Source organism: Myotis yumanensis, unplaced genomic scaffold (assembly GCF_028538775.1).
Source record: "Myotis yumanensis isolate MYYU_CA2020_CCGP unplaced genomic scaffold, mMyoYum1.0.hap1 SCAF_12, whole genome shotgun sequence".
In the NCBI taxonomy this organism is placed as follows: domain Eukaryota; kingdom Metazoa; phylum Chordata; class Mammalia; order Chiroptera; family Vespertilionidae; genus Myotis; species Myotis yumanensis.
This window is the reverse complement of record NW_027223763.1, coordinates 367,130-394,610: the sequence shown is the minus strand read 5'-3', so window position 1 is coordinate 394,610 and position 27,481 is coordinate 367,130. Positions and strand designations below refer to the sequence as shown.

Here is a 27,481-nt window from a genome sequence, read left to right as displayed (position 1 = left end):
CCCGCCCATCCTGCCGCACCCCCGCCCACAGCCAGGCTACCTGGCCTCGTCCCTCTTGAGCTCAACTTCCGCCTCCAGCTGCTGCTTCCGCATGCGGGCTTCCTCAGCCTTGCGCTGCTGCTTCAGGAGGAAGGCCGCCCGCTTCTTGGCGAGCTCATCCTCCGCCTTCTGTTCATCCTGCGGGACAGATAGAGTGCAGTGGTGCCACCACCCCCAGAGCGCCCACCCCCGCCCCCCGGGGCCCCCACAGCCGACCCAAGGGCCCCCACATCTGCCCAGCAGTCTGCAGCCCAGGCTGAGACTCAACACAGTCCAGACTTGCGCTTCCTCCTTCTACCTGACGAACCAGCCCACCTTTAGGCCAAAACACAAATGGAAAAGGCCGCTCACCGAGCTGTCGACTCCCCCGTCCACCCCGTGTCCACAACAGGAGCTCGCCCCCCAGTCTGGGTGTCTGCGGCCCGGCCCCGAGTGATGGTCTTGGTGGCACCCTCACCGCTAAGGTGCAGTGGGGACACCTGGCCACGCCGGACACGGCTGCCAGCTGCTCACCTTGAAGAAGAAGCCGACACCTGACTTCTGGTCGCCGTCCGTGCTGAGGTCTACCGAGCTCTCAGGGCCCGTCGGCCCGTCCTCGTCGGGGGCCTTCAGGTCCGACAGGTCCACCTCGATGAGGCTGGCCTTGCTCCGCGGGGGCCCGTCCACGGGGACGCTCTCCTTTCCAGAGACAGCGGGGGCCCCGAGCCCCGCCTCTTTCAGGCCCAGGCCCAGAGCTTCTTTGAGGCTCATCTGCTCCGACAGGATGTTGGCGTCTTTGGGCGAGGGCAAGGTGAGTGCCCGCTGGTTGCTGGCATCGTGGAGCCGGTAGCTGTCGAAGAAGCCCTTCTCGGGAGGGTCACTCCTGGGGTCTGCCACCCCGTCCCAGCCCGGGTCGGGGGGCGTCCGCGGCGGGAAGGGCCGCAGGTGCGGGAGGGCCTCCACACTGGGCGTCGGGGTCTTACTTCGGGAGCCCTGCTGCCTGTCTCTCGCGACCTTGAGCTCAGCGGGTCTCCCCGACCGGGAATTCCGACCCTGCCCCAGACGGGGAGGCCTGCGGTGCCCCGTCACTCCCGTTGGAGACAGAGGTTCCACAAAGTGGATGGACGCCTTGACTTTCGGGTCCGCGGCGTTGTTTCGGGCCCCAGGGGCGGGGGGCACAGGGGACTTCATGAGCAGCTGCTCCTGCTGCTGGGAGATCCTCAGGATGGCCTGCTGCAGCGTGCTGATGGTCTCGTTGAGCTTCTCGATGGAGAGGTCCCCCTCGCCCGTGTCCAGCCCGTCCCCGGCCACCTCCAGGAGGGCCGCAGACAGCGCCTTGCTCTTCTCCAGCTCAGGCAGCGCAGCCGGGTCCTGCCGGTGCTGCTGCAGGAGCGCCAGGCCCTCTCTGTCCGTGTCCTGACACTCGCCTGCGTCTCCCCGGCCCTGCTCCCGAGCCAGGAATTCCTCGGTTTTGGACACAGCACCGCTGAAGTCCTCCTCGTTGGGCTCCGGCTTCAGGGGCTGGGGACCGGCCTCGGCCTTGCCCTTCTTGACCACGTGCAGGAAGGCGGCCTTGCCCAGCTTCAGGCGCTGCCGGGCAGACAGCGCCTCCATCTTCTTCTTCTGGGCCTCGATGGCCCTCCGCTTCTCCTCCAGCTGCATGTGCAGCTGCACCAGCTCCGAGGCCAGGAGGCTGGCGTGGTCCCTGCCCTGCCGGCCGGGGCTCTGCTCCCTCTTCTGCTTCCATGTGGTCAGCGGGGCCGGGCAGCTCTCCGAGGCGTCCGGTGTGGTCTTCTGGGAGCTGCTCGTACTGGACTTGGTCTCACAGCTGTTGAGCCGCTGGAGCTTCCTCTCTGCGAAGCTGGTCATTCTTGCGCTCCCGCTGGCCACGGAGGCGCCGCTGAGCTGGGAGACGGTGCTCAGGCAGGGGCTGGAGCGGCCGCTGGCACCGTCCTTGTCCTCGTGCTCCTTCACCTGCATGTCCTCCTGCAGCTTGGCCGACTCCTCCTCGCCCGCGTACCGCCCCATCAGCACGGGGAGGTCCTCCCCGAGGAAGTCGTGCTCGGCCTCCTCCAGGTCTGCGACGTCCGAGTCCGAGTCCTGCCTCAGGACGGTCCACGGTTCCGGGTCGAGGGCGAGTGGGCTTCTTGCCCGGCTACCGTGCAGCCTGCCCTCCGGGGCCTCGTCGGCTCTGGCCACGTGAAGAAAGAAGCCGTCGGGGGACTGTCCCTGAGATGAAGGATTGAAACTGCAGCTGGCCAGAGGCTCCCCGCGGGCTTCCCCGGCCGGCAGCCCCACCTCAGCACACAGCTCCGCGGAGGAAATCGGGGTGAAAGTCCTATTCAAGTCCCGAGTGCCGGAGCTGCCAGGCGCCTTCCTCCGCCCCAGAGGCGGGCCCTCGCTGGGCCTCCTGGCTGCGCAGCCCCTCAGCCGCCCTTCCCCGCACTCGTCCTCCTTGCTGACCGCCTGCTTCTCCTTGGCGGGCCGCAGCACGGCCGGCATCAGCGGCTCTAGGAAGAAACTGTCGAGCTTGCTCTCTAAGGGGCCCGCCGGTCTCTGGGGAGACCTGGCACTTGTCGTGGGGCCCAGGTCACTGCCATGGGGAGCCCCGTTTGTCCTAACAATGGCCATGAGCTCCTCGTCCTCGTCCTCGATGTCGACATTGTTCAGGAGGCTTTTCCCGCTGGCCCTCAGGGCGGGGGTTTGTGGCTGGTTCTGCGGGGTCAGGGGGAGGATGTTGGAGGCCAGGCTGTCCTTGCTGATGGAGCGGGCCAAGCTGACACTGTCGCCAGAGCCGGGGTCCGCGTCACAGCTCGCAGCGTGGTGCAGCGCGAAAGGCGCTGGCTGAGACGCAGGCCTGCAGCGGGAGGAGCCACTGTCAGCCGGAGGGACTCAGCAGTGAGCCAGCAGCTGGGCTGGGAGCCCGGGCTGGGCAGCTGGACCCCCTGCCCTGAGCAGAGGGCAGAGCTGGCTTCAGGGAGCGACTCAAACATTTCACTCCCAGGACCCCTTTACACCCTTAAAAACGACCGAGGACCCCAAAGAGCTTTTACTTGTTATGTTTATCCTTACTAATCAATGTTTACCATACTAGAAATTAAAGCTCAAACATTTCTGATTAAAAGTTGCAATAAAAAACCTATTACATGAAAAAGGACTACATTTCCTAAAACCCAGGAGTTACAGTGTGAAGAGCAGTGCGGCCTCACTTCTGCCCGGCGGGTCCTCACGCCTGGCTCTGATTCACCACCCGCCAGGGTGCCCTCGCCGCTGCCCACGAATGCCCTCCAGGCTTCAGTGCTCCTGGGTCTGGGGGTCGAGGCCACAGCAGGAGACGGCTGTTAGTCTAGGGCAGTGGTCGGCAAACTGCGGCTCGCGAGCCACATGTGGCTCTTTGGCCCCTTGTGTGTGGCTCTTCCTAAGCCTTAGGAGGACCCTAATTAAGTTAATAACAATGCACCTCCCTATATAGTTTAAGTTTAAAAAATTTGGCTCTCAAAAGAAATTTCAGTCGTTGTCCTGTTGATATTTGGCTCTGCTGACTAATGAGTTGCCGACCACTGGTCTAAGGAACAGTTTACACGGTTCACCTGTGTTTTTTTTCTGGCCACGCCACCGCTGCTCCCCGTGGCTGCCCATCCACGCGGGTCAAGGAGCTGGACCGGTGCCGCTCATCTGCAGGCGGAAGAGGCAGGGGTGTGCTCAGCAGGAGGAAGCCCAGGTTATGTCCTTGGAGACTCGTCAGCACAGTAACCGTTTCCCACGCACCCACAGCTGCCCGAGAGCAGACCATCACACAGGCCGCTTCCAACAGCGTCCACGGTGAGGAACGTGAACTCAGCAGTGACCCCTCCGCGTCATGACAAACATGGCCCGCCCCCTAAGGCACCGTGAGTGACTCGGTTCTCGCTCAGGCAGGCACAGCGACTGCGCACCTCACACCGTTCACCGGGTCAGTGGTGTTTCCACTCTGAGGACAACAGACTCCATGGCACACGGGTCCAACTGAGCTCTCCCTGCACAGTCCTCACTAGCTCCCTGCCTGCTGCGCCCCAAGAACTGCTGTCCCAGCAACTGTGAGGAGAGGAGGAAGGGCCGCTCTTACCCGGTGGGTCCTCCCCCGGTGCCGCCCTCTGCTGTCGCTGCCGCAGGGGCAGTAAGGGATGCGACGGGCTGAAGGCAGAGGCCCCTCTCCCCCTGTCAGGAGAGAATCGGTGGGTTAGCCACCTTCACGGTCAAAAGCAAATACAAAAACCACAGAGACCATTGCCAATTCACACCACACGTAAGAATCTCACTGATTCTTTGAGAAAAATTAATTATTAAAAAAGAAATAGCCGAAACCGGTTTGGCTCAGTGGATAGAGCGTCGGCCTGCGGACTGAAGGGTCCCAGGTTCGATTCCGGTCAGGGGCATGTACCTGGGTTGCGGGCACATCCCCAGTAGGAGGTGTGCAGGAGGCAGCTGGTCGATGTTTCTCTCCCATCGATGTTTCTAACTCTCTATCCCTCTCCCTTCCTCTCTGTAAAAAAATCAATAAAATATATTTTAAAAAAAAGAAAAAGAAAAAGAAAGAAACCAAAAGAGTACCAAGAACTTCAAATTTGGAATAAGTAACCCAAAACTGCAGCTGGGGACAGACTGGCTTCTGGTCACCGTCTGTGATAAAGACATGAGTTTCCAGTTCTAACAGCAAAATTCAAGAGTGCCTCCCGCCCCTCTCCTGCCTCTGGGAGGAAGCCTCACGAGAAAAGGGACAGAGCACCGTGACTCAACTCCGAAAGCGACAGGCAACTCACAGGGGGTCAGGCTCCTCGGGGTGCAGGTGCTGCCTGGGGCAGCCCTCGGCCGGTGGCTGAGCAGGGGCTGGCGGCTCGGCCGGGCTCGCTGCCGCGGGGCCGCCCAGGAAGCTGCGCTTGGTGGCGTTGGAGATAGGGACGGGCGGCCGGCTGCTTTTTTGGTGTGACACTGTTTTTGCTGCAGAAATAGAAATTTTACAGAAACGTCCATATGATTCACAGTTTCTTAAGTCAGCAAGAAGCATCTAAAAAACCCTGCCGCTTCTATAAACACCAAAAATAACATCGCTTTTACTCGAAACCAAGCTTCTCCAAAAAAACTGGTTGTGAGTTCAGTGCTGAGGCCTGAGCTGGGACAGGGTCCTTCCTCAGGTCTGGCGCGGCCTCAGCGGGCTTGCTGGGACCACGGAGGAGGTGAGCGCCTTCCGTGAGCAACGGGCACGTGGAGTGCACGGGCATGGAGGGCCCAGTCGGGTCGAGTCTGTGGGTTCCTTTGCTCATGCTGCAGTGAGCTTCCTGTACAGCCAGGGGCCGGCTACCTGCTGTCGGCGTGCAAGTATCTGCTGTGAGGGCAGGCGATTTCTTTTTCTTATTTTTTATCATCTTTCCGTGAAAAAAAAGGCCTCCTTTATTGTGGCTGCTTTACCCACGTTCCCCGGGGCCAATCTCCTGACAGTCTTAGGGAAACCACAGGAAGGAACGGCCTTGCCCGCACCACCTGGAAGCCGTCTCCAGGCCGCAGGCCCTTACTCGGGGGAACATGGGTGCGTCCCGCCTTGTTGGCGGCAAGCGTGAGACCCTGCAGGGCGGAACAGCCAGCACACTCAGCCCAGCGGCCCCGCCTCCCAGACGCTCAGCAGGTCCCGGGGGCCCTCAGAGAGGCTGGGCGCTCCCCCCAGATGCAGCCGTTCACACCGGCACTGTCGCTGCACAGGAGCGCAGGGAGCCTCCGGGGAGTAAGCTCACGGGAAGCAGCCGCCAGCCGCCGAGTCCCACTCACCGTCCTTCAGCTCCTGGACATCCCTGGGCTGAACAAAGTCGGGCCTGACGTTCTCAAACCACCAGAAGAGCTCGGCAATGAAGACCATCACGTTCGGCTGCGAGAAAAACACAGAACCAAGGGCGCGATGAGCAGCTGTGCACTCGGGGCTTCAGCCGTGTGCTCCGTAGTCATGGTTACCTTCAGCACCAGGGGAGCGTACAGCATGTCTTCCAAGGTGAGGTAAAAGCATCTGTTCAGGTATTCGTTGGAGAATTCCCTCAGAAGCCGGATGTTATACAGACTGTCAGCCATCGACGTGACCTCCTTCAAGCACACGTCTAACAGAGAGACAGAAAGCATGCTGCTAGAAACAGAAAGGACATCTGCTTCACAGCGTCGGGAGGCAGCGTGGCGTTTGGGTCACAGTGACTGACCACAGACAGGAACCACTCGGCAGGAAGACCTGAGCAATCTCAGGATCGGAACCAAACTGTCCATCTCTAAAGAGCCACAGAAATCACTGGAAATCTTAAGCCTCCCTTCAGTTTATGAAAGGACACACAGAAAGCTGGTGCGTGTTTAACCATCGGGCACCCCCGCCTGGTTACCTATGTGTGGGGGAGGGGCGTAAACTGAGAAATGCCAGGCGTGCCCACGGAACGGCAGGGGGGAGCTGGTCACAGCACCGGGACAGGCTGCCAGCACCCTCCCTCGGCCCCCGGGGTGGGAGTGCTCTTTGGGGGGCCCTCAGGCAGGAACCACTAGGACAGCTGAAACAGCTCAAGACTAAGTCAGAAGCCGCTGCAGCGACAATTTATGTGAACTCTGCCCGTAAATAGGGAGGGAGGGGGGAGGCAGGTGGCAGAGGGACCCGAGGAAGTAAACTCGGGAACTGGAAGGTGCGCAGGTGAGACGGGAGCACCCAGACTCCGGGGCTTCTGTTCCTGGCGACACCCCTCACTGGGCGCTCCCAGAGGAGCCAGTTACAAGCTGAGTAACAGTGCACATGTCTAGTGCTAAGAGATGTTCCTTTTTAAAAAATTCTGATCATGAAATATTACAAATGTTTTAGATCAGTCCCCCAGATGCCCTGTACCGGGTGGAACAAATATCACCACCGTCAAACCGCATCTGATTCAGATCCTGCTCTGTCAGCAATAAAACCGTCGACGCTGTCAAAGCCCAGCTCCCCAGGCAGCCGCCCTCGTCGCTGTGTCCGTAACAGTGTGTCCGTAGCAGCAGGCTGCTGACCCCTCTCTTACACTGACACTCCTGGTGGCATGTGCCTGCACTGTGCAGCCTGTCTGTTCCCTCAACTCAGCACTGTGTTTCCCCCCACATCCGGTCCATGGGATGGACTCAGGCCTCCGCTTGAACAGCTAGCGTATTGCACAGTTCTCACTGTCACAGAAAATGCCATGAAAACCAATCGGTGTGCTCTCTGCACCTGCACGCCGAGGTCGCCCAGCCAACCGCCCCACCTCCACCCGGGGGGTGTGAGATGGGTGTTGCTGGGGTTGCGTGCTGGCTTCCTCCCCGTGAAAAGCCTGCTCTCCCTGCAGCTCTGATTGTCTGCCTTTTTCTTATTGATCTGTAGGAGTTCTTTATGTGTCACTAGTGTCCCAGTGCAGATTCATGCACACTGAAAGGAAATTAGAAGAAATATTTTAATATCGCTATCTACCCTTTCTCTGCAATAGAAGTGTCAACCAAATTCACGACTGACAATGAGAGCTTTATATGTATCGTGCATGTGTGAGTCAACTTAGCCTTTTATGTATATAGAATAAACTTGCTTAATTAGACCCGCTTTCTGATTTAGCTAAACTTTTTCGAGCCCAGTGAAGCACCCCAACTTCTCTTTCAGGTAATTGTCAGCAACACAGCAGTAAATATCAACACGAAGCAGATTATTATTGTAGATCACACAAGGAGAACAAAGGGTAAACTATTTAACTGCAGCCGTGTCTATCTTCTGTGCAGTGAGAAAATCTGAAGTCATTTTCAAGGACCACCATTTCTTTTCAGTCGGGTCAAGTTTCTAAGCTTTCTAAATCTCCGTTTTGAGTCTCCTATCTACCTTCTCCAGGACATCTGTGAGCATCAAATGAGATGAGGCACAGGGAAAGCTTCATAGACATTTGGTTACAGTGTGAAATGTTTGCACCTGGCTATAAAGCAAGTCGTGTTCTTGGGCTGAAGAAACTGCAAGGAGGCTAGTTGCTAGGGAGAGGAAGCCGGGCGTTGCTATGTGATGTCATTACCCAGCACCCACAAAGACAGTTTAAGGCTGGGCTGGGCTGTAGGCCGCATTTTGCGCCATGAGGTCTTGGCAGCGTCAGCTGTGATTTGGTGGGGTGCCACTTGGGGGAAGAGAAGTGTTGGGTTGTCGGTGCCATGTCCCTGGAGCCGTTTATTTTTAAATGGCCAGTGTGCGTCATGGCAGCTCCTGTGTTGAGTGTCTGCCACCTGGTGGTCAGTGCACGTCATAGCTACTGGTTGGACGGACTATTAGCCTTTTATATATATAGACTAGAGGCCCAGTGCACGAGTTCGTGCACGGGTTGGGTCCCTCTGGGTGGCCTGCAGGGATCGGGCCAAAACCCGCAGTCCAACGCTGCCTGCAGCTCCTACCTGCCGCTCCTGCTCATCTCGGGCCCAATGAGTCCCGATTGGGAGAGCCCTGCGTCTGGCACCCTCCCAAGGGGATGGTCTGCGGGATAAGGCTGAAACCGGCTCTCTGACATCCCACAAGGAGTCCGGGATTGTGAGAGGGCACAGGCCAGGGTGAGGGACCCCACTGGTGCACAATGGGGCTGGGGAGGGACCGCGGGAGGGCTCCAGGGTGTGTCTGGCCCATCTCACTCAGTCCTGATCGGCTGGACCCAAGCAGCAAGCTAACCTACCAGTCGGAGCATCTGCCCCCGGTGGTCAGTGCACGTCATAGCGAGTGGTTGAGCAGCCTTAGCATATTACGCTTTGATTGGTTGTTCAGTTGTTCTGCCGTTCAGTCTATTTGCCTATTACCCTTTTATTATACAGGAGAATTATTATATAGGACTAGAGGCCCAGCGTGTGAATTTGTGCATGGGTGGGGTCCGGCCAGCCTACCCCGATCAGGGCCGATCAGGGCTGGGCTGGCCGGAGGGAGGGGATGCAGGAGGTTGGCTAGCTGGCCCCGCCCCAGATCGGGGTGGAGGGGCCAACTGGGGGCTGGGCAGCCAGGGGAAGGGGCTGCAGCAGGTTGGCCAGCTGGCCCTGCCTCCTATCGGGCTGGTTGGCCGGCCACAGTGCGTGTCATAGCGACTGGTCATTCTGGTTGTTCCAGTCACTTGCCTTTTATATATATAGACAGTCACAAAAGGGCTGTGTGACGATCCTTTGACAACTACAGTGGGGCCTTGACTTATGAGTTTAATTCGTTCCGTGACGGAGCTCGTAACTCAAATTACTCGTATGTCAAATCAAAAGTGAACGAGTGAGACACGTGGTGCTGGGCTGATGCTGTGGCGTTCACGGTGACGTTCGCTGCACCAACTAGCGGTGGGGTATCTGAAGCTGGCTCGTAACCCGAATTTTAGCTCGCAACTCAAAGCAAAAAATCAGCCGAGAGACGGCTTGTATCTCGAAAAACTCGTTAGTCGGGACACTCGTAAGTCAAGGCCTCACTGTACTTTCTCATGGATATGGTTTATCACAAGTTTGTTTATAATGTCCGGGTCACTGAATTTTAATATGGTTAATTTAAATACAAGAATCTTTTCTATTATTTGTGCTTTTCTGTAATTTAAATAAGTAATCCATCCCAACAACAATGTCATAAAACTGTTGTCCTATATTTTCTTTCAAAGTTCTCAAGTTTGGCTTTTCAGGGTCAGGTCTTTCCTACACAGTGGGGGGCTCCGTCTCCTGGGGAGGCCTCACTGCACTCCCCACACAGGCACCTTTGGGCCCATTCTGCACAGTCCAGTCCCCTCACCTGTGAGATGTGGGCCTTCCCACAGTCACATGACCACTCCTGAGCCCAAATCACACAGGCTTAGCTGAGTAAAGCTAAACAAAGCTTGGCCCACCCTCCTCTTCTTCAAAACCCACCCGCCTGAACCTGGGGCAGCCCGAGCAGCAGAGCAATGGAGGCGAGGGCCGTGACCCGAGTACCACCGCGTCTGGAGGTGCTGGCAGCACGCGGGAGAGACCGCCATGGACGACACCCGAGAAAGCGGGTGCTGGCGTCCTCAAAGCCTCTCCCCCAATGAGCACTAATCACAGAGCAAGAACAAAGACCTGAGTGAGACCCATCCCAGCGCCTGCACGTGACCGAGTGGGTGCCACCCACACCGCGCACTTCATCCCCAGCGGTCTCCACGCAGCCCCTGCCCAGGGGCACCGAGGACGGGGTGTGACGGGCGTTCTGCACTCACCGTCCAGCTTCATGTGCTCGGGGCAGTAGTAGTGGACCACGGCCAGCAGCGCGGCCCCGTCGCTGCCGTCTCGCATCAGGTCCTCCAGCAGTGGGAAGTAGGGCGGCTGCCTCGCCGACAGGTGCTCTCGGCGGTAGCGCACCTGCGGTCGACAAAAGGCAGACTCTACACATGAGGTGCCCCACTCCCACCCACGTCCCAGGCAGGCTGAGGCGAGAGCGCCGTGCGCTGGACAATGCTTGGAACAAGGCAGTTGTGGGGAAAAAGCTCAAAATGTTGGGATTACATACTTTGCCCAGAACCCACACGTCAAGATCTGGGAACTGCGCTCATGGCAACCCTGGCTGACAGTCATCAGCCGCTAAGGCAGCAGCGTCTCGCTCTGAGGTGCCGGCAGAGGGGCGGGGCACGTCTACAGAGCCGCTGTTGCACGCGGAGGAGAAACAAGTTAAGTGTGAACGTCCTGTCACTCGAAGCCCCGAGGCAGCCACTGAGCTCAGTGCTGGCAGCGTTCACAGTGTCGGCCCAGCCGTTAAAAACATGCAAATGGCTTCAGTGTGTGGTGGAGAAATTCCCGAGAGCAGGGCAGACAATTTCGTGCACGAGGTCAGTGGTGCCGGGAGCAGGAGACCGAGAGCTTGTGGGCGGAGCCCACGTAGAACCAGTGCTTCTCAGGGTCTCTGCACCCCCTTCAGGAGAGGCGGGTGCCAGGTTAGGCTGCCCCAAGCCCCATCCCCAGGGCAGGTGAGGAGTGAGGCCAGGCCACCTGGGAGGGGGCGCAGTGCTGTCCCCCATGTCCTGCTGCCCCGATTTCTGCATGAACATTCACAAACCACTTCACCTGGGGGAGGAGACTGTGGGGGCCAGGGCGGCGCAGGAGGAAGCCGGCAGCTGCCCCGGCGCCAGGGCTGTACCGAGCGAGGCCAGCCCGGAGGAGAGGACCTCACCACGTGCCTCCAGGCCACACACGGCAGAGCCATGGGTGCCGACTCTGCGTCACAGGCACTGGCAACATCCTGCTGAGATGAGGAGCGGGCTCCCTCGAGTCGCTAGGGCTGCTCCACTGCAGACCTAACTTGTTTCTCGCCCGCGGCAGAGGCTGGCAGCGGCCCCGGCCCCAGCATGCAGACGCGGCATGCGCCAGGCCAGCTCCCACACGGACACACAGCACACACGGTGACAACCACAGCATGCAGTGAAGCACATGATTTCTCGGCTGAAGATGGATGGAGTGAACTGAGAACCAGGGAAAGCCCTGTGTAACTGACCACCTGCCGGTCAGTTTGTTAACCTCTAGGCTGTGGGTGACACGGTGAAACCTCAGAACCTGCCGCCCTGCCAGACCTTTCCCCGCAATCCTCGCCGCCCACTGGCTGGGCACTGTGGTCCGGCAGCGAGGGGTCAACCACCACAAGGAACTGAGGGCCGGCTGCGGGCCGCCCTGGTCAGTGCCTACACAGCTCTGCTCTGCACCTGCACCTGCCTTCCTGTGGGACAGCCAGGTTCCCACTAGTCCTTCCTAAACCTCGTAACTTGTAACATTTCCCTCGGCTTTCAGCGTTCAAAAAATTAAAAGATATGAAAATATCCATAAAATGCTTTCTTCCTTGTTATTAACATATCTCAGAGCAAAATCATCAGCCACAAAGTAGGCCAGCCCACTGCTCACGTGGACCCATCCGCCAGCCTGTCCCAGGGCACCGCCTGGTGGCAGAGTTCGGAGGCCAAGTTGCCCAGACATGAAACCAAGGCCTGCCAAGTGATCTGGGTGCCACCCTCTGTGCCTGCAGGGCGGCACCACGGAGCTGGCCAAGCCACACCTTGCTTTCCTCTCGGGGACCCACTTCTCACTGGGGACCCAGAGCCCCTGCCAGGAAGGAGGGTGGCCTCCCCCACTGCGCAGGCGGCGGCGGTGATCGCCTTTACCACAGCGGCCGTGCCGCAGGCACTAAGACAGGGCAGGTCACCATCAGGGCCAGTCACATCAGAAAGGACAAAACAAAGCCGCCTGGGCCCTGCCCGGTGTGGCTGTGATTGGCAATCGGCCTGCGGACTGAAGGGTCCCAGGTTTGATTCCTGGTCAAGGGCATGTACCCAGGTTGCAGGTTGGATCCCCAGCCCCGTCAGGATGCCTGCAGGAGGCAACCAATTCATGTGTCTCTCACATCAGTAGTTCTCCCTCTTTTTCCTCCTACCTCCCTCGCTTCCACTCAAAAAAAACAAACCCCAAAACCAAACACCAAAAGAACAAAAACCCAATGGAAAAATATGCCCAGGTGAGGATTAGCAACAACAACAAGAGTCGCCTGGAGGGCATTCGTCCTTCTCAGGAGAGAAGACCCTGCTTTACATCACGTTCATCACGTAGAGTAGCTAGCGCCCACGAGCCGAAACGCAAACCCTATCCGACTGCACGCTGCCCGTGAAATGCGACCCAGAACTCCTAGTGCCCACCGTGGGAACCAAGCCTGTCTGTCAGCCAGACGCAGGCCGCACCCACACGGCACACAGTGCAACTACACCAGGACATCCAGACACAGACAGGTGGGCGAGCGACTGGGAATGGAAGCAGGTGGCAGTACAGGATGGCGTCTGATGGCAGCGGGGCACGGAGTCCACTTACGGGCACCAGCTTCCAGTACCACTTGGAGGGAGACTGCTCGGGAAGCAGGGAGAAGGCAGGAGAGGAGGGTCAGCGGGCCGGCCCACGTGCGGACGGACAGACGGCGCACACACGTGGGTGCAGTGTGGACACAAGGGATCAGTGCCCGTGACCCACAGTGGAAGGTATGGGCACCTCTACACTAGTCTCTGTGGGAGCAACGAGCACTCCGGGAACTTGGTGCGGCTGGGCACCAGGACAGACGCCCATGCACCGAGGGAGGAACCAACACGGTCACGCATGCGGTGCCCACGCATCCCCACAGCCAGGGACGTGGGCAGACCGCAGCCACGGCTGGGCCACATCGTGCATGCGTCCAGGGAGCGTGGTTCCAGTCATGTACGTGCGTGACCAGAAAAACAATGTCAGGGAAGAAAGGACAGAAGTGACAGGGACGCACCGACGCCACCTGCCCCATTTCCTCAGGTGCCACAGGGCCCTGCCACCACCCCGCGCGGGCTTTAGGGCGCCACGCCAGCCCCCCAGGACCTCGTGGGCAGTGTTGAGGTCTGGGAGGTGCCCCTGGCTGACGGCAACATGCGCCTCACTTGCTGACTGGTAGAAGCCGACTCCCGGACCCTGGGTCTCCCACAACCCTTCACCCCCCGGGTGACACACCGGACGCCCTGCCAGGGAGGGGGTGCAGGCTGCGTGCCCACTGCCCCTGAGGTGCCGCAGAGCCAGGCTGCTGGCAGGAGAGTCATCTGTCTGTGAGGAAGGCGTGACCAGCGGTGCTCGTGGCGACCCTCTACAGCGAGGAAGTGCCGCTGCCTTTACCTTCTGATGAGCAGGGCTTTCCAGGAACTGCTGTCTGAGCTTCCCTTCTTTCTCTGTTATCTCTCTCATTTTAAGATTTACCTAGAGGAGAAGAACATGCATTTAAAAGATGGCTGCTGCCGTAACTGGTTTGGCTCAGTGCACAGAGCGTCGGCCTGCAGACTGAAGGGTCCTGGGTTCGATTCTGGACATGGGCACATGCCTGGGTTGTGGGCTCCATCCCCAGTAGGGGGCATGCAGGAGGCAGCCGATCCACGATTCTCTCTCATCATGGATGTTTCTGTCTCTCTCTCCTCCCTTCCTCTCTGAAATCAATATAATAAATATATATATATTTTTAAAAGGTGACTGCTCTCCGACACTGGTCGCCGCATCTCCTCCCAGCACCCAGCCCCACTGCTCACTCCGACTCCGAAGCAGGTATTACCACCTCTCTCACACCCGCAGACACCGAGGCCTCCAGGTGACCTGACAGGTGGAAAACAAGATGCCCCAAGCGCCATGCGGGCTGCCGCTCCCTCCCGCCCGCCATCACCCGCAACAGAGGCCCCTGACAGCACAAGACGCCCTAGATAGCCTGAGCCATGTTCACAGTGCACGCCGTGGGCGGCTCATACAACCTGTAGAGTAAAATGCTCTCTCCTGGAATCACGTTAAAGATAAAATGAAAATTGCAATGATAAAACAACACCATGGGAAGTACTCGCCCATACTTACAGGGCCGGGTCAGAGCCCTGGGATGAAAGGCACAGAGCTGAGCTTTCCACCATGAAACCAGGTCCAGTGAGTGAGCGCAGGCGATTCCCATCAAGAAGGTGGGGCCCCAAAACATGGCGGCAGGAGCAGACCTGGCCTTGGGTGGTGGGCACACAGGCCCTGGAACATGGAAACCCACACCTGAAGCCTAATGTTCGTGCTGACCAATGTCACCCCAATAAAATAATAACATTTTTAAAAAGAAGGTAGGAAAATGGTTTATAAAAGGAAAAAAAACAGCCCAGCTGGTGTGGCTCAGTGGTTGAGCATTGACCCATGAACCAGGAGGTCACAGTCTATTCCTGCTCAGGGCACATGCCCAGGCTGCAGGCTCAATCCCGTGGGGGGCGTGCAGGAGGCAGCCGACAGATGTCTCTCTCTCTTTCTCTATCCTTCTTTCCTTTCTCCCTAAAAAATTAACAAAAACATACTTGAAAAAGACAAAAGAAAAATCAATGCAGATCAAATTAAAAAAAGGAGTGCCAGGGGAGACGGGATGCAGCAGCAGGAAAGGCTGCCACCTCACCAAGAGTGTGGGCCACCTCCTCCTGCAGAGTCCACCCGAGGAGCCTGGACGGCAGCGGGTGCGGGAACCGCCCCGTGAGCGAGAGCGCCCGCCCGAGGCGACACCTGTGCGTCTGCACGGGACGTCAGCTGTGACAGAGGGTCTGTGTGGCCACAGCAGGATGGTGGGCCCAGGGAGGGTCGAGGTAACAGCAAGCAGAAGGCACTGTCCACCAGACAGCCTGCGGCCAGAAGCGAGGCGTCTCTTTAAGGCCGACAACCCCACGGGAGGTGGCAGTGCTGCTGCTGATCTGTGAGGCCACGGACCTGCCAGCGAGGGACCGGGAAGCAGAGCCCACAGCTGGGGAGGTCACTTATCAAATGTGGCACAGGAATGACACCCTCGATGGATGAGAAACCTGATCAAACTGGAAATAAAGAACCTCCCCAAAGAAATATGGCCAAAGATAAGCAGCAAGCAATTTACCCAGAAAGAAAGGTAACGAGCCAAATACACACTATTTTTATTCATCCGTCCCCTGACCCTCTCCGCTTTGGCAACCACCAGCTTGTTCTCTGTGTCTTTGGGTCTGTTTCTGTTTTGTTTATTCACTTTTCTCCCCCCCGCCCCCGATTCCACATATCAGTGAGATCACAGGGTACTTGTCTTTGACTTATTTCACTGAGAATAATACCCTACAGGTCCATCCATGCTGTTGTAAACAGTAAAGAGGGAGAGGGAGAGAAACATCAGTGGGAGAGCCGTGGATCGGCTGCCTCCTGCACGCCACCACTGGGAATCGAGACCACCACCCGGGCATGTACCCGACCGGGAATCCAACCAGCAACGCGTGGTGCAAGGATGTCTGGCTCACAACTCCACAAGGAGCTGCTCGATCTTCTGTGTCTTTAGTAGCAAAGTGTCACCAACTGAACACCTTCTTGCAAATAAGATTTAACAAACCAAAAGGCTTTTGGTGAGGGATCCCTGTAATCACATGCTACTAAAAATAACCATTCTTTCTTAAAAAATATATCTTTATTGATTTCAGAGCAGAAGGGAGAGGGAGAGACAGAAACACCAATGAGGAGAGAGAATCATCAATCAGCTGCCTCCTGCACGCGCCCCCTGGGGACCGAGCCCACAACCCAGGCATGTGCCCTTGCCTGGAATCGGACCCGGGACCCTTCAGTCCACAGGACAACGCTCTATCCACTGAGCCAAACTGGCCAGGGCACAAACAACCATTCTTTATATACATTGCATAAAAGATTACATTGCAAGCTTCTAAATATAAAAGGAAAACAGCCTTTAAGAAGACAGTTTTCTCTTCCAACACCATCTAAAGCGGAGCGCCTCCTTACGCGCAAGGGGAGACAACAGGAGGAGGAGCAATGTGGACCCCACCAGGCCTGGATTTCCCACCCTCAGCCCCCCCCACCCCGGGCTGTGCCCACTCCTCAGGGACACCAGTCGTCTGCTCGACGCCGGCAGGCGGTTCTGGGTGCAGCACACGCAGTCTGGTGGCCCCAAGTGGGCGGAGACCTCAGCCTCCCCCACGAGACCCGGCCGCAGGCGCACTCACCTTGTTGACCCAGAACACCATGGCGTCCTCCAGGTCGTAGGGAAGCTCCTTCGAGGCACTGAATGTGGAGAAGCGCTTGACGCTGGCCACCACCTTCTCGATGCTGATCATCTCCACAGTGTAGGCCATCATGAGGGCGTCCACCATCGCCATGTGGGCGCTCTGCAAGCAGGGCGGTCAGAGCTGCCACCTGCCTGTCCCACCAGGCCCCACAGACCCCACTCAGGCTCCTTCCTCTCCTCCCCGTGCGGAGGCAGCGAGGCCTCATCTGCTCGCTACCCCTCCTCAGGGTCGGCCCGCTGGGTGCCCTGCAGTGTGGGGGCTTCGTCCTCCTGCCTCATCTCCCTGACAATCCTGGGGGGCTGGGGGTCCTTACTTCAGGGCTGTGGTAAAGGGACAGGGGGCGGAGAGCCCTGTCCGAGGCTGCACGACCACTGACAGCCCTGGGCACCGTCAGCAGCGCTGGCACTGAAACCACGCGCCACCTTTGTGCCGATCCTTCCCAAACCTGAGGGACACCCTGACCCACACACATCAGCCACCAAGACCAAGAGTGAAGCCACAAAACCTAAACGCAGCCAACGCTCCACACAGCAGCGAGGAGGCACCACACGGCCCAGCCCAGGACGGCTGGGCTTTCAGAGGAAGACGAGAGGGCTGCTTAGAGGACAATCACAGCGCACACATGAAACACTCAGACAGCACGAGCGCAACAAGGACACCTCCCCACGCCTGCCTCCTCGGGAGGCGTCCTCGGGGCGGCGTTCGGCGCTCACCCGGGCCAGAACCACACTCAGCCACGCGTGACAGGCGCCTGCCGCGCACTCAGACCCAGGCCAGCTGCCACACACGCGTGTGCACCGTGTGCACCTGAGGTTTCGTCGTGCCTCGTCGTGCAGCTCAGCTGCAGAGGGACAGCTGGGGACGGGACAGGTTGGGCACCACGCGAGTGCCCGTGGCACTGGAAGCCGTGACGTCACTCACCCCAAACATGCACAGGACACCCTGGGGCGGGGGGGGGGGAGTGCGGGCAGTGCACAGGCACTCACCATCTTGATGGGGGCGTGGCTGAGGTCGGGGTCCGTCACGGGGGTGTCGTCGCTCTCCATCACGTAGATGCCCTTCCGGGACAGGGCCTGGATGACGGACTGGTGCCCCTGCAGGGCGGCCGCCTGGTCCCCCTTCAGGATGAGGCTGCAGACGCGGCAGTACAGCTCGCCCGCCAGCAGGAGCTTGATGACGGGCGGCTTGATGTGCTCCTGCTCGTACTGGTCGATGTAAAAGGGGTCCCTGAGGTCCTCGGGGATGTTATCTGAGCCAAGGGAAAGATGAGCAGAGCGTGGCTCGCACCTTCAGAACGCCCCAGAGGACAGAGGGCCATTAACAACCACGGCGACCAACGGCATAAAAAGACACCAGCGGGTCCCAATCCCCATCTTCTCTACTGCAAACCAGCTACTCAGACCCCATGGGGCGCGGGCAGCACACCCACTCAGGGACCTCACGGCCACGGCCTCAGGAGCAGCGAGAAGCAGGTGGGGGCCCCGAGGGGAGAGTGGGCGACAGGGAAACCAGACCAGCACTGCGCACGCTGGGGAGGACGACGGGCAGGGCGCACCCAGCGGCAGCCCTGGGAGGAGCCACATACATGCCCCTCTGATGGCAAAGGGGAGGCGGCAGTGAGGCCGCCGGCATGGTCTCCAGAGGGGGCACAGGGCCTGCGGCTATGGCGACGAAGCAGCACAGTGGCCCCACCTCCATCTTGGACCCAGTGGCCTTAAGCTCCACGTGAGCCTGTTACTTAAGTGTCACAATTCTACTAAATCAAGACATCTGTCTCTACGTTACAAACAAGGAAACTGAGGCACAGAGCAGGCAAGCAGTGTGTCCAAGGTCACGAGAGGCAGAAACCGAGTGTGAACCCACAGCATTTCTCCCGCCTCCCACTCCAGTACACCAGCCGCCTGGGGACAGCCGGGGACCCCACGTTCGGGTGGTGAAGGCTCACCCCCAGGAAGACTACAATCGACCCTGAAGGTGTACGCACCCCACCACAAGTCCTCAGAACAGGAGGAAAAACGGACAGAGCTGAAAAGAGAAGCAGACAGGTCTCCAGGTCCAGTTAGAGCTTCAACACCCATCAGCAACAGACAGGCCACCACAACCAGCCACAGACTAGCCTGGCACGCGCAGAACACTCCGCGCAGCGCCAGGACACACAGCTCTTCAACTGCCCAGGGAACCGTTGCCCAAACAGACCTCGTCTAGGCCGGGAGACAGGAACCCGTTATCTTACCATCATGGAGTCGGACTCAAAGGAAAGTGAAACACGGAACAGGGAAATCTCACCCTTGGCGATCACACTTCTAAATAACTCACGGGTCCACGAGGAAGCATCAAAGAAAATAAAGGAAAATAAACCAACGGGATGAAAAGACATCATATGGGAAAGGCAGCGAAGGCAGCACCACGCGGGAGACGCAGCACCCCATGCTCAGGCTAGAACGAGCAAAGTCTCCACGCCGGCACCTCAGCTCCCACCTCGGGGACCTGGGAAAAGAAGCGCGAGAGACACCGACGTGGGGGGGGGGGGGCAGGTGTGGGCACCAGACGAGGCCTCGTGGGCTGGAAGACTGTCAGACGACAGGTCGGTGCCCGGCTGCAGCACCGCCTCAGGGTTTCGTGAGAAGCGACTGCTGGGGAACCGCAGGCGGGTGCCCAGGACTCCCTGCATGACTCTTAGAACTGCATGTTAACAGACAACTACCCCAAAAGCTTAATAGAGTTGTTTAAATTGGCCAATGGTCTGAAAAGACACTTCACAGAAAAAAGATTCAACTACCCAATAAGCATATAAAAAAGGCTCATCGTGATGAGTCCCCAGGGAAATGCACACCACAGCCAGCGAGCGCGGCCGTCCTCGTGGCTGAAGTAAAGGCTGACGCTGCCACGTGCTTCGAGGAGGCAGGGCAGCGGCCGCACCCACACTGCTGGTGGAATAAAAAGTGACACAGCCACTCTGCAAACCACTGGGCTACACACTCCTTTCCAAGGCACACGAAAGCCCATGTCCACACAGAGAATGTATTCATAACAGACACGAGCAGCCCCAGGTATTCCACCTGACAGCCCCGCCCACTCCGACCTGCGAGGAGGCTCCGGTCCGGCTCGCTCCGCACCACGCCCCCCAGGAGACCTTCCCGGCACACGCTCACCAGCGTGGACACCACAAACAACCTGGCCGACTATCTCCAAAGGAACCACTAGGATTTCAGTCCACAAATCCTATCACAAGGCCCAGAACACTTGTGCACAGAACCCGGCCTGACACCCTCTCCTCCCCTGGGGGGGTACCCAAACCTTACCCATCTTCCAGGGCCTATCACCCACAAAGCTGCCACACGTGCCCCTCCCACAGTGACCACAGCCCCTGGAGCCCAGGCACTGCGACCCCACTCATCGCCCTGACAGCTCCTGTACGAATGTCAGGCGGCCGGTTTTCAGTCCTTGAATTATTTCATTATAGTCCATAGTTCATATGAATTTTAAGCAACTAAGGAGACGGCATCATTAACTCCCCGCCTTGTGTTTCCTGTAGAGCAAAACCCAAGTATGCTCATGACACCTCTGCGATTATTGGTGGAATGAATGTAATATTGGCTCCATCCTGGCCACCTTCAGGTTTGATGAAAAACGACAGCAATCTGAGGTTTCCAACAGTTCAACTAGGAACCAAAAAGAACGCATGAGATCACGTGATATGACCCGAGAAAAGTCAACAGCAGGAGCAGCCTCTGAGCTCTTAGGGAGGTAAAGGTGATATAAAAAAGTATTAAAGTAGGGCTTTTTGGAAGAACGTTTACGCAATTTAACACCCTGAAGCACAACAGTCACTCCAATTTAAAGGGTTGGGACAGTCTGAACCGAAAGGTGACCTACTTTATGTTCTTTGGTCAGTATTTAACCTGTGGCCTCAGGACAGGAAAGCGAAGGTGGGCAAACGGGTCCATCTTTACAGACACACATGCACTCACGTCAGCCACTGGGTCAGAACCATAGAGCACTCTTTCGAGTCCTGGTCCAAGGTGTCTCCAGTCCCCTGCACATCTGGCCAGCAGGCGAGCACTGACTGTCCTGTGGACAAGGCCTGAGGGCAGCTGAAACCCCTGGCCCCAGGACCCAGTGGTCCTAGAGGGCCACGCAGAAGGAAGGCCATTGGAGGAGACCAGCCGGCCACCTCACCTCCACAGGACCTAATGCCACTGACACATACACTCAGGTTGCCCTGTGACCTCCCATCAGAAGCACCCAAATCCCTTGCTGAGAACAAGATTACACTAATAAAACACAAACATGCAAAATGACCATACCGTCACTATGCCTTAAGCCACACCCACCAGCCAATCAGAGCAACTATATGCAAATGAACCCAACCAAGATGGCGGCCGGCAGCCACAGAGCTGCAGCAAGCAGGAGGCTGGGGTTGCCCCTGGCGATGGAGGAAGCCAAGCTTCCCTCCCGCCCGCCCTGGCCGGCTCTGAGGTCCTCTCAAGGCTATAACATTTCAATTATAGAGGGTAAATAAATCCGAGAATAAAAAAAGAAAAAAGAAAAAAAGGAGAGGCTGGGAGCTTCCATTGCCGGGGAGGCTTGGCCAGCCTGAAAACAGCCCTCAGCCCCTCACCCAGACTGGCCAGGCACCCCAGTGGGGACTCCCCACCCTAAAGGGGGTGTGGCCAGCCTGCAAACAGCCATCAGCCCCTCACCCAGGCTGGCCAGGCACCCCAGCTAGACCCCCACCCTGATCTGGGACACCCTTCAGGGCAAACCAGCTGGCCCCCACCTGTGCACCAGGCCTCTACCCTATATAATAAAAGGGTAAAATGCAAATTGACCCTAACAGCAGAATGACTGGGAATGACTAGTCACTATGACACAGACTGACCACCAGGGGCCAGACGCTCAATGCAGGAGCTGCCCCCTGGTGGTCAGTGCGCTCCCACAGGGGGAGCTCTGCTTAGCCACAAGCCAGGCTGCCAGCTGCCAGCTGCCAGTATAGCGGTGGTGGCAGGAGCCTCTCCCGCCTCCTCAGCAGCGCTAAGGATGTCTGACTGCAGCTTAAGCCTGCTCCCTGCTGGCAAGTGGACATCCCCCGAGGGCTCCCGGGCTGCCAGAGGGAAGTCTGACTGCCAGCTTAGGCCCAATCCCCCCAGGGAGCAGGCCTAAGCCAGCAGGTGGTCATCCCCCAAGGGGTCCCAGACTGCAAGAGGGCACAGGCCGGGCTGAGGGACCCCCCCCCCCCCAGTGCACAAATTTTTGTGCACCAGGCCTCTAGTTTAAAAATACAATCTAAACTCATACACCAATGATCTGAGTGAGTCGCTGGACTAAAAAGGGAGAGTAGGCTGCGAGGGAGGCTCCCAGCCCGCGGCCAAGGCCAGCAGCTGCGCTCACTTCCAGTTCTGGGCCTGCACAGGCTTTGAGCGTGCGACTCACTTAAACCAAATGTCACCACACAGCAAAGTGGTGACCTGATGGGCTGACAAGAGAGGGGTTTTGCACACAGACTCCTCGCTGTCCTGTGGCCCACGGGAGAGCTGCAGCACTGGGTCACAGACACCCCATCGGGACAGAGGCCCAGCGTCCTCACAGACTTCCCACCCACAGCAGTGCCCTGTCAGTTAACAGCTCCAACGAGAGTGAGGACCAGTGCCAACCCCTCATGAGCAGTCGGCTCGGACAGCCCAGGGCCTCTCCATCCGGTTGCTGCCGGTAAAGGAGACGGTGGAATTTGGGGGCCCCTGAGGCCCTGCCCTGTCCAGGTGGCTCAGCCCCGTGAAGAGTCTCCAGTGGTTCCCAGGGCTCCTCAGGGCTCACCGCCATGTGCAAATAGCAACGCGCTTGCGACAGCTGAGTGCCTTCCAGCGTTTTCCCTGGGTTACTTTTCAACACTGTCCTTGAGAGATAACAAACACTATTGCTCGAAACCCCAAACCAAGACCTAATATCTTTAAGCTTCCTAAGGTCATGGAGGAAAATAAAAAACAAAACAGGAGCACACAGAAGCCCGTCCAGCACTCTGTTCTGAAACAGACAGTACTCCAAGCCACCCCTTTAAACTTCCTTACCAACCTGTATGACTTTCACCCAAAAAGACATCACAAGACTCCAGCTAATAAGCAGGTTCTACTCTTTCTTACAGATACTTTCAAATGAATAAGTTTCAACATGTCCATTATACTATTTATAAGACAATAATTAAAACACTGTCAATGACACGGGAGTCACCCCCCAAAAGGAGGGGCGGACGCTAATATCAGCACAAGAGGGCCCACAGTTCCTGGCTGTGGTGCAGCGAGGAAGAAGGTGGGAGGGAACGTCTAAGCAGGTGCACCTCAGGCCTGGCTGAGGGTGAGCTGGGCTGCGAGTGGGGACAGCGGCCCCGGGGACTGTGAGGTCCGGAAAGGCAGGTGAGGAGAGGCCGGCTCGGAGCACCTGCCCTGGCGGCGCGGGCCTCCCATTCCTGCACAACCAGAAAGACTGTTCTGTCTCACTGAGCTGCTGCACGCTGAAGCTCTCGGCGAGAACCACGCTGACTCACTGGAAACCAAGCCCGAGAGGCCATGGAGGCGTCCAGGAAAGGAAACAAGGAGGGCCCTGGGTGAGAAGCGTGTGGGGGCCTCTCTCCTGGCTGCCAGAGTCCCCCCACCCCGTCTCCTCAAGGACTGGACCCATTGGGGAGCAGCGAACCTCCCCCTGGGCGTGACCCCCGCGCCAAAGACCCAGACGGAACCCCTTCAGCTGGCCGAGGTGAGTCGCCCCTGGTCATCTGAATGGGGATCGCCCACATTTGTAAATTTAAAGAGAGATTTTCAATGAGAAAAATGTCCATCTGCTCGCCTCCAGAAGTAGGTACAGACGGAAAAGCAGACATGAATGGAGGCCAGACCTCCTGACACCGGTGTGGAGGGCACCGCGCAGCCGAGGCGGCGAAGACGGGATTCAGCCTCCATCCCACGGCTCCTTCAGCTCCCGCCTGGCCTTCTATAAATAACGCCTGTGTCGTGTCCACACTGCAGAGCCTATTTTAACATCAGCTTTGCATTACTTCTCAGTGAGTCAACAGGTACAAGAGCGATCGGTACGGGAAATAAAACCAGGCGAACCCGACAGGCACACGGGGAGAGGCGCGGTTACTCCCCGGCAGCTGACAGGCCTGCGGTGCCCGCCCAGGGCAGACACAGGCATTGGCTACAGCTGGAGGGAAGGTGGGGAGACCGCCTGGGGCCTCGAAAGGGTGCCTGCATCCATGCATCACCCCCCAAGCCCAATGGTCCGGGTGCCAAAGCTTCACCCACGAGGGGACCCGGCCAGCAGCCGGGCACAGCACGGAGCCCGAGCAGATGAGCAGGTCGGCGTGGCCTCGCGTGAAACCCGACACAACAGCGCAGGGCAGTGCGAGAGCCAGGAGGCGAGTGGGCACGGGGCTGCGAAGACTGTACGAGGGTGGAGACCTCAGAACACTCACCAGGAATGGCGCTGACCACGTCACCCGCAGGACACGGGTTCGTGATGAATTATCAAGAAAGGCCCAGAGCGGCCGCACCAGGCGTGCGTGGGTGTGAGGGGCGGCCGCGGGGCGCTGCAGAGGTCAAGGTCAGGGCGGGTACCCCGGCCACACCCGTCACACTGGGCAGGCCTTGCTCTGACGCTTCAGACCTTTCTCCCTAAATTCAGACCTTTCCCCCTAAACCACACGGGTGGTAGCGCTGCCCCGCGGTATATGCGGACACTGAATGCAGTTCGCGGGGCAAACACAAGACCCGAATCCCTGAACGCGGCGGGGGGGGCTCCCCTCGCCTCCATCCAACCCGGGGACACGCTGCTCAGCCAGTTCCCACAGCCGGTCAACCGCGCTCCGCGGAGGGGACCAGCACCCACTCGGCCGCACTCAGGGGTGTCGTCCCCAGGACAAAGGCAATTTCAGGAAACGCTTCGAATTGGAAGGACGGGGTGGCGCGCTAGGAGCGCGATCCCCTGCAGACACAAAGCACCTGGAATGAATGGGGAAACCTGGGCCCGGCCGCCGCGGGAACCACCTGGTCCGCGCGGGCCGCGGGCCCGACAGGTGCGGCCAACCACGGGGCTCCCGAGGCCTGAGGACGCGGACTTGACGACGGGTCCCCGAGCTTTCCGGGGGGCTGGCCCGGGGAGGGCCCGGTTCCGCACACCCGGCCACAGCCCCTCGCTCGGCGGGCGGCCAGCGTTTGCGGGGGGCGGGGGTCGGAGGAGGTGGAACCAGCGCCCTAACCTGCGCGGCTCGGGAGGAGCAGGGAGGCCTGCCCCGCGCCCCCCGCCCCCGCCCCCGCCCCAAGGCGCCCCCGGCCCCCCAGGCGGCCCACCTCGGCCGTAGGCCTTGGCGCACAGCCACTGCAGGTTGGCGGCGATCTTGGCCCGCGCCGGGTCGTAGCGGTCCAGCGGCACGACGTCCGCGGCGCCGTCGGGCGCGGCCTCCATCCTCCGCCAGCCGTCCCCGCCCGGGCGGCCGCCCGCGTCCACCATCTGCGCGCTGGCAGGCGCCGCGGCGGGCGCCCGGCAACAAAGGCGCCGCGGGGCCGCGTGGGGCCGGGGCTGGACACTCGGGCACGACCGCCCCGCGCGGGGCCCGCAGGCCGCCCCGCCCCCGCCCGGCGCTCCGCCTCGCTCAGAGCCGCCGCCGCCGCCGCCGCCGGTGCTGCTGCTGCTGCTTCATGCTGCGGCCCAGCCGGGGCTCGAGGGCCGGGGGGCGGCGGGCGCGGGGCGCGAGCCGGGCGGGGGCGCGTGCGCGGACTCGGGGGGCGGCGGCGCCGGCGACGGCAGAGACCGCTGAGGAGGCGGCCAACCGGCGGGAGCGCGCGCACCGCCCGGATCCTGCGCAGGCGCAGGGGGCGCGGGCCGTTGCCCCGCCCTCGACCTGCGCTCGCCCCACCCCTTTCCGCAGGCGCAGTGAGAGCTGCCCAAGGCCCCGCCCCCGGTCCGCCCTCGCCCCGCCTCTTTCCGCAGGCGCAGTGGGCGCCGGCCGAGGCCCCGCCCATTCCCGCGGGTGCCGGGCGCGGGGTCGCGCGGCGCGGGCGGCCAGGCCCCGCAGGGTCCCGCAGCAGCCCTTTGTCTGAGCCGTGCCGCCTCCTCCTCGGCACCGGGTCGGCGGGACGAGAGGTTCCGGCCCTACCCGACGGGGCCGAGCCCCTCTCGAAGGCTCCTGCGTCCCTGGGGGACCGCGCGGGCCCAGCCCCAGCGCCCCAGGCGGCGACCCTCCCCCCTCCCCGGGGTTTCCCCTCCCAGTTGGCAGCGCTGACAGCCTGCGGTCGGCCCCTCCCACAGCGGGGCTAGGGGTCGGGGGACCGCCCTGGGAGCAGCCCCGGGGATGCCCTGCTTCCCCTTAAAGCCGCGCTGGGAGCCTTGGAACGCCCGCTCCCACAGCCGGGCGGGGAACCGGGACCCCGCCCAGAGCAGCCTCCGGCATCTGCCCCGCCCCCTGCAGCTCTGGCAGCGGGGAGACACCCCTAGGGCATCCCGCTCCCCCCCCCCCCCTTCCCCTGCAGCGCTGAGAGCCCGGAGCGTCCCAGGTGGTCGCCAGCCAGGCTCCAGGGCGGGGTGAATACCTACCCGGCCTAGACCGGGACCCTGGAAGGGCCGGCTTCCTCCTGGCAAAGTCGGCAGCCGAGGGCCGGCCTCCAGCCAGTGGTTGTAACCGTGAAACCTGGGTACGCAGTGCTTATCTGAGGACCCGACAGGGCTCCTGGCTTCGGTGCCCCCGACCAGGGGCCAGAAAGCCCAGCCTTGATGGAAGCAGGGAGACACCGTTTCCTCTGCATGAGGAGCCCCGGGAGTGAAGGCAGGGCCCCCAGCTTCCAGGGGCTTTAAGGTGCCACCAACCTCCCCTTCCTTGAGCCAGAAGGAAGCCCCAGGCTGAAAAGTGATGTCAGCTCAGGGCCCAGCCACCCAGCAGTGACAGGTGCATCCAGAGCCCCGCCCTCCCGCCCTGCAGAGCCGAGATAGCGCTGGCTGCCCAGGGCTTGGGACGGCGAGCAGCCCTGGGGGAGGGAGACAGGAGGGCTGGGACCTGCGGGCAGTGAGGGCCAGGAGGGCATATCTGGGCAGTACAGGCAGAACCCTGAGACAGGCGTGCCTGGTGTGCCAGAGCGGAGAGGCCTCTGAGTCAGGAACCGGGGTGGAGAGGCCAGGGAGGGACTGGGGGGAGGAGGAGTGGAACTCTGCGTTTTCTGTAAACCCAAGTGCTCTAAAAATGTAACTTAGAGCCCACGGGTGTGGCTCCGCCATTCAGCATCAACCCATCAATAGGTGGCTCGTTCCATTCCCCATCCGGGCACGTGCCCTGGTTGTGGTTGCGGGCTTGATCCCAGTAGGGGGCGTGCAGGAGGCAGCAAGTGATGTTTCTCTCTTCCTCTCCCTTCCTCTCTGAAAAATCAATAAAAACATACGTATTTAAAAATAACTTATTAAAAGAACAAAGCCAACCTGGGACCCAGCTCCACAGCTTCAGCTTCGACACCAGCCCCTTCTGTTGAGAGAGGAGCCCGCAGGCTGGAGGGGCCCGGCCAGCTGAGCCAGCTCTATCCCCCATCGCCCGGCTTCCCCAGGGCTGTCCTGTCCTCTCCTCGGCTGGCCTGGCCCTGCTGTTCTCTGGCCACTCTTCCCTGTGCTCCTCCCTCCAAGACCAAGGGCTGAGGTCCCCGTGGGTCCGTGCTTCACTGCCGACCCTCTGTCTAATGCTCGTAACCCATAGACACGGTGGGATGCGGTGTTCGCCCTGGCTGGGCACAGTGGGGTGCTCACCAGCACTGCAGGGTGAGCCCGCGATGCAGCAGAACTGAGCGCAGACCCGGCGTGGGGAGGCCTGGCCAGCAAGAGCTCTATCCTCAAAGTTACCATGGAGCCGATGATCCCACAGCTACCCAACCGCTGGGAGAAGCTGG

At 59.7% G+C, this 27,481-nt stretch overlaps 1 protein-coding gene across 2 annotated transcripts in view; it reads right to left on the bottom strand.

Annotated features, from left to right (window-relative positions):
* Positions 1-25,183, bottom strand: part of CAMSAP1 (calmodulin regulated spectrin associated protein 1) — a 29,675-nt gene extending 4,492 nt beyond the window's left edge. Inside the window, exons 1-13 of one of the 2 annotated variants that reach the window (XM_070430205.1) lie at positions 24,908-25,183; positions 17,555-17,817; positions 16,506-16,667; positions 13,660-13,740; positions 12,844-12,876; positions 10,221-10,362; positions 5,998-6,137; positions 5,818-5,914; positions 4,818-4,995; positions 4,124-4,215; positions 3,609-3,693; positions 553-2,875; positions 41-177 (exon numbers count right to left, since the gene is read on the bottom strand). In XM_070430205.1, coding sequence (XP_070286306.1) covers positions 41-177; positions 553-2,875; positions 3,609-3,693; positions 4,124-4,215; positions 4,818-4,995; positions 5,818-5,914; positions 5,998-6,137; positions 10,221-10,362; positions 12,844-12,876; positions 13,660-13,740; positions 16,506-16,667; positions 17,555-17,817; positions 24,908-25,067 — 3,893 coding nt within the window. In that variant the 5' untranslated portion in view covers positions 25,068-25,183. The remainder of the gene's footprint in view (positions 1-40; positions 178-552; positions 2,876-3,608; positions 3,694-4,123; positions 4,216-4,817; positions 4,996-5,817; positions 5,915-5,997; positions 6,138-10,220; positions 10,363-12,843; positions 12,877-13,659; positions 13,741-16,505; positions 16,668-17,554; positions 17,818-24,907) is intronic. The other variant, XM_070430206.1, reaches the window with a different exon arrangement.
* Between the last annotated feature and the right edge of the window lie 2,298 nt (positions 25,184-27,481).